This window comes from Leguminivora glycinivorella, chromosome 14, assembly GCF_023078275.1.
Source record: "Leguminivora glycinivorella isolate SPB_JAAS2020 chromosome 14, LegGlyc_1.1, whole genome shotgun sequence".
Taxonomy (NCBI): domain Eukaryota; kingdom Metazoa; phylum Arthropoda; class Insecta; order Lepidoptera; family Tortricidae; genus Leguminivora; species Leguminivora glycinivorella.
The window spans coordinates 1,878,014-1,883,884 of record NC_062984.1 but is presented as its reverse complement, the minus strand read 5'-3'; the positions used below and the strand labels follow the sequence as shown (position 1 = coordinate 1,883,884).

The following is a 5,871-nucleotide window of genomic DNA, read 5'->3' as shown; positions in this document are numbered from 1 at the left end:
CATAATAACCTCATAAATCCGCGGCGCGTAATTATTTAACTGCGAACAATCGTTAAACCTAACCGTTAACGATCGGATTTAACGAGCGAAACTGTAATTTTGTAGAACCTTTAAAATGTTACGTTTTAAATCTGCATCTTGGAGCCTTCTGCACTTTGTATTGTAGATCGTTTCTTATACAAGGATGTAATGTCGACTTTAAAGAGATGTATCCACTTTTTCACCTTATTACAATGCAATCTTAGATGTATCCACTTTTTCACCTTATTACAATGCAATAAGGTGAAAAAGTAGGTACATCTTTGTAGTCGACTGTACATTGGCTTGTATTGTCATGGTATTCATTGTGAAGCCTGGCCTGCTAGCCGAATGGCATTTCTGCGACGCCAGACGCCGACAGAAATGCAGTCTAGCTCAGTCGCGCCAATACGCAAGAGCGAGAGACAGCTACGAAACAGATATTATCGTAAGCGTTTGTGCATTCGGCTACGCACACTGATCAGAAATTATATAACTACGCGCCATGATGCGGAATTTAATAAGAACTGTTTTTAACCCCCGACGCAAAAACGAAGGGGTGTTATAAGTTTGACGTGTCTGTCTGTTTGTCTGTCTGTCTGTCTGTCTGCCTGTGTGTGTGTCTGTCTGTGGCATCGTAGCTCTCGAACGGATAAACCGATTTTGATTTAGTTTTTTTTGTCTGAAAGCTGAGTTAGTCGGGAGTGTTCTTAGCCATGTTTCATGAAAATCGGTCCACTACGTCGCGGTCGGGGGTTTTTTAAAAATTTTAATTTTGTGGTTATATTCATTCTATATTGAATTATTTACTGTATACAGGGTGGCTCATTCAAATCGGTCAGTATGGGAAAGACTGAAACTATAAGACATACGAATAGTCAATAGTCAATAGTTTATTGCAAGAACATAGTGAGATTACATAAGATGATAACATTGAAAAGCAGTTCTTATGTTCTACCAAGCAAGGCATGCAATATTTAACTTTTTTTTTTTATTATGGACTGATCGGCGATTGACCCTAGTCACACCTGATGGGAAGTGAAGACAGAGTCTAAGATGGAGCTCACCGATTCAGTAATAGCCTATTCACTCTACGTTTAAAAAGACCGAGGTCGTATTTCTCTGGGAACACCGATGCTGGGAGCGCATTCCACTCCTCCATTCAAGTATACATACATACATACATACAGTCACGCCTGTATCCCATAAAGGGGTAGGCAGAGCACATGAAACTACTAAAGCTTCAGTGCCACTCTTGGCAAGTAAGGGGTTGAAAGAAAACGAAACTGTGACATTGCAGTGACAGATTGCCAGCCTCTCGCCTACGCCACAATTTAACCCATATCCCATAGTCGCCTTGTACGACACCCACGGGAAGAAAGGGGGTGGTGAAATCAATCATTCAAGTATGTACAATATAATGTCAATATATAGAATTTACACAATAATTCATTAAAAATATACACAAGGATTGAGTCAATTTATTACATTTTATAAATTACACAGCTAAGATGTCAAATATAGGCATATAGATAAATTACTTAATTTCAGGAAAAAAATTTTTTTTCTATTCAAATGTCGATTGTTAAGACCTACCTTAAGCAGTAAATGTCTCTATGAAAAATGATGTCTAAAATGAATAAAATGCATTATTTTAATTTTAACATTTTTTTTTTTTTTCAAAATAACCGGGTTCGATTCCCCAGCTAGGTACATTTTTTTTTTAATGTATTAATGCAGTTTTTATTTTTATTAAAATCGATGACATGGTTCCCAAGAACAGATCTTCGTATGTCTTATAGTTTCAGTCTTTCCCATACTGACCGATTTGAATGAGCCACCCTGTATACTGAATTATTTATGTCTACGTACGGATATATACGGGTAACTTCCTACCACCATTTTTATGATTTAATCCCCGTGCATAGTCGGGGCAGGCCGCTAGTATAAAGTAAATGTAATAATATTATTTAAAAGCAACACATCGAAGCGTCCATATTTTACAGGATGCCGTTTAAGCGATCGTAATTTTGCATTACTGCGATAAAAGTTATGCCTTTAGGAAATATCGTTCTTTATCAGTTTTGATGTTTTTTATGGCCGTGTAATTCGCTTTTCGGAGAATTATTTGGCAGTTAACAGTTAAAGAAAAAGTCAAACTAGACTTTGTATTCACGCCACGCCATATCTGAAGTGGTAAGTTATTTTTAAGTGAAGAAATGAAAAATAAAATAAATAAATAAATATTATGGGACATTCTTACACAGATTGACTGAGTCCCACAGTAAGCTCAAGAAGGCTTAATGTGTTGCAGGTACTCAGACAACGATATAATTATATAATATACAAATACTAATGAATGTGTTTTAATATACATTTCTACGGACAAAATACATAAATAAAATGACTTAAATATCGGTAATGCACTTAAGTTTATAAATTATAACTTTAAATAGAAAGCAATGCCTATCTAAAGACGATAAATTCAACTTAAGCATTACTTAGGTAAACTAAAGGCTTCGGCCTTTACTTACCTAATTATTAGAGAATTTTGGGATTGCGAAAAAAAGAAACGCACTGTTTGGTTACCTTTTACTCAAATGTTAACAAAAAATAAAATTATCAACAATAAAATTTTGACCATCCGTCTACTTAACTTCCACGATAGGTCTGCCGCCCTCGATGAGCCACGCGGTGCCGCTCTCGGCCCGTTCGAACACGTCAACCGCCGCCTGCCCCACCGACGCCACCTGCTGCCAAGCCTGCTCCTGCAGGAACTTCGACAAGTCGCTCATGTACTGCCTGTCCTTGTCGAACCCTTTAGGAGCCTCCGTCAGCGCCGTCTCCGTGAACCCTGGGTTCACAGCCACCACTCGCACCCCGCTTCGCTTGAAGTTGTAAGCGTGCCCTAACGACTTCGTAAACCCTTGAACGGCAAACTTCGACGCCTGATACGCTGGCAAATAAGGATCCACTCTGAAGCCGTAAATCGACGCCAAGTTGATGATAGTCCCGCCATTTCCACCCTGGTCTTTCCTCATGTGATTCCAGAACTTAAAGGACCATTCAATTAGCGCTGTAACATTTATCTCAATCGTTTTCCTTGGAGCTAACTCGTTCAGAACCCCAGCATTATTTACTAGTACGTCAACGTGCTTGTAAAGATCGAATATATTTTTCGAAACGGCTTCTAAATCAGATGTCACGTCACATTTTATGAAGACAGTTTTATTGTTTCCATGTTTAGAGTTGAGAGTCTTGACTGCTTCAGCGCCTTGTTTTTCATTAATATCAAGAATAATAATGGTTTTTGCTCCTTTCTGTAGGAATCTGTCGGCAATTTCGAAACCGATGCCGACCGCTCCACCGGTAATTGCAACCGTCTTATTTTTAAGTTCTTTTGCCATGTTGTTTATTTACACTTTACGTTCAAACGTGCAACTTATGACTGAGCAGTATCGCTACTGCCCCGCACTTATATTACTTAAGCATGTAATGTCACTATCAATAGGTCGACCTCTAAGAGTGACCTATCTATCATGAACAAACAAGATGAAACAGCAGTTAATGGAATACTTTCTTAGATAACGATGGTAAATATTTACTTCAGAGAGTGTGATATAACTTACATAAGCGGTGATAATTTAATTTAGTTTATTTTAAATAGTTCTATGGTCCTGGGATTTTGGTCTATTTGCAATGGTCGACTTCAAAGCAATGTTTTATTTCAGCAACAGGGTTAGACCCTTCTATAAGCCAAGCGGTACCACTTTCAGCCTTCTCTAGTACACATACCGCGGCATTCCCAACCACCTTCACTTTCTGCCACGGCTGAGTTTTGACAAAATCGAGAAAATCCTGTTTAACTTCAGGTAAAGTTGTGAAGTTCTCTGTCAATTCAGTTTCAGTGAACCCGGGGTTTATGGACACGACTCTCACGCCAGTCTTTTTAAAATGGTACGAATGTCCCAAAGACCTCGTGAAGCCCATTATTCCAAATTTCGTAGCTTGGTAGACCGGTATGTACGGGTCTACTCGAAAACCGTAGATAGACGATATATTCATGATAGTCCCTCCAGCACCGCCTTTGTCTTTCCTCATATGATTCCAAAATTTAAAAGACCAGTTTATCAAAGCTGCCAGATTGATATCAACGACTCTTGTAGGATTAGGTTCATCAAGTATTCCTGCATTGTTCACAAGAACATGTACGTTTTTGTAAGTCGCGAATATGTCTTTGGATACAGCTTCTAAATCTTTGGTGACATCACATTTCATGAAGACGGTCTTTTTGTCTCCGTGTTTACAATTGAGTTCTTCAGCGGCTTGTTTACCTCGTGTTTCATTGACGTCGAGTAGCACCGCTGCTTTAGCACCTCTTTCCAGGAATCTGTCTGCAATGTCGTAGCCGATACCGACAGCGCCTCCGGTTATAACAGTTACTTTATTTTCTAGAATTTTCGGTTCGTTATTTGCAGGGCAGGTTGGTGTATGTCCGTACCTTTGAAATTTTAGTAACGGTATTGACAATCGTTTTAAGTGCGATTGTAACATTATTAAATATCGTAACAGCCCCGGGGATAACAGTGTATTCAAAACGTTGATTTATGAAATTAATTGAATAAAAATGTCTTTTTATGTTTACATAGTTGCGAATACCTAATGTCAACTGTGTACAGTATCAAGGAGGTCATGAAAAAGACAGTTATCGGGAGTTATCTTTTACAATACTATATAGTTACTTAGTTACGTAAGCTACTAGTATAATGCTAATAGATTCTTCCCACAAATAAATATGTATCACCCGTTATCTGGACTTGAATCCGGGTACATCGGATTCCAGGTAGGTCACACTGGTCAGACAAGGTCAGACTGGTCGATAGATTAGATTAGATTAGATTAGATTAGATATATTTATTTCACAACATGATTACAGTACAAATTACATTTATGTCAATTTATAAGAATCTATATTGTGATCGTCAAAAAAGTAAAAGAAAATGGTATCAATATAATTAAAATAAGTTAAATTTGCAGAATATGAAATGATCACCAAAAAAGGATCGTCAAGTAATATGAAAAGTTATATATGCCAAAGCTGATATTTTAACTATGATTACATATTTACCTAATTATTTGCCAGTCGCTTTTCGGTGAAGGAAAACATCGTGAGGAAACCGGACTGATTCCAATAAGGCCTAGTTACCCTTCGGGTTGGAAGGTCAAATGGCAGTCGCTTTCGTAAAACTAGTGACTACGCCAAATCTTGGCATTAGTTACCAAAGCGTACCCCAGGCTCCCATGAGCCGTGGCAAATGCGCGGGATAACGCAAGGAGGATGATGATGATTTACCCAATTATATAAGAAACAAAGACTAACCTAAAAGCTAGCTTATATCTAAACTAGGCCCTTGAGGCATTGCACCAAGGATGCTGGCGACATTTCCTCGCTGTATCGCAATGCTGATAAGTGCAAGGAAGGCGCCAGCTCTTTCGTTACCAGTTAACCTCACGCTTCGCGATTTCTGTGATAACTTGTTCGCGCTGGAACCCCATGGACCTAGAGATTCGCCAAAGCTTATTTCGAGCAGTTAATCATCCTCCTTGCGTTATCCTGGCATTTACCACGGCTCATGGGAGCCTGGGGTCCGCTCTGACAACTAATTCCAAGATTTGGTGCATGCACTACTTTTTTACGAAAGCGACTGCCACCTGACCTTCCAACCCGAAGTGTAACTATGCCTTATTGGAATTAGTCCGGTTTCCTCACGAAGTTTTCCTTCACCGAAAAGCGACTCGCAAATATCAAATGACATTTCGCACATAAGTTCCGAAAAACTCATTGGTACGAGC

The 5,871-nt window shown here is 38.9% G+C and overlaps 2 protein-coding genes across 2 annotated transcripts; both read right to left on the bottom strand.

Moving 5' to 3' along the window:
* Nucleotides 1–2,595: 2,595 nt before the first annotated feature.
* LOC125233474 (15-hydroxyprostaglandin dehydrogenase [NAD(+)]-like) lies at nucleotides 2,596–3,478 on the bottom strand. The gene has a single exon (XM_048139513.1). It carries the CDS (start codon nucleotides 3,423–3,425, stop codon nucleotides 2,667–2,669), a length of 759 nt encoding a protein of 252 aa, XP_047995470.1. The 5' UTR covers nucleotides 3,426–3,478; the 3' UTR covers nucleotides 2,596–2,666.
* Nucleotides 3,479–3,613: 135 nt separating this feature from the next.
* On the bottom strand, nucleotides 3,614–4,697 carry LOC125233472 (alcohol dehydrogenase-like). The gene has a single exon (XM_048139512.1). The coding sequence runs from the start codon at nucleotides 4,570–4,572 to the stop codon at nucleotides 3,709–3,711; it is 864 nt and encodes a 287-aa protein (XP_047995469.1). The 5' UTR covers nucleotides 4,573–4,697; the 3' UTR covers nucleotides 3,614–3,708.
* Nucleotides 4,698–5,871: the final 1,174 nt, after the last annotated feature.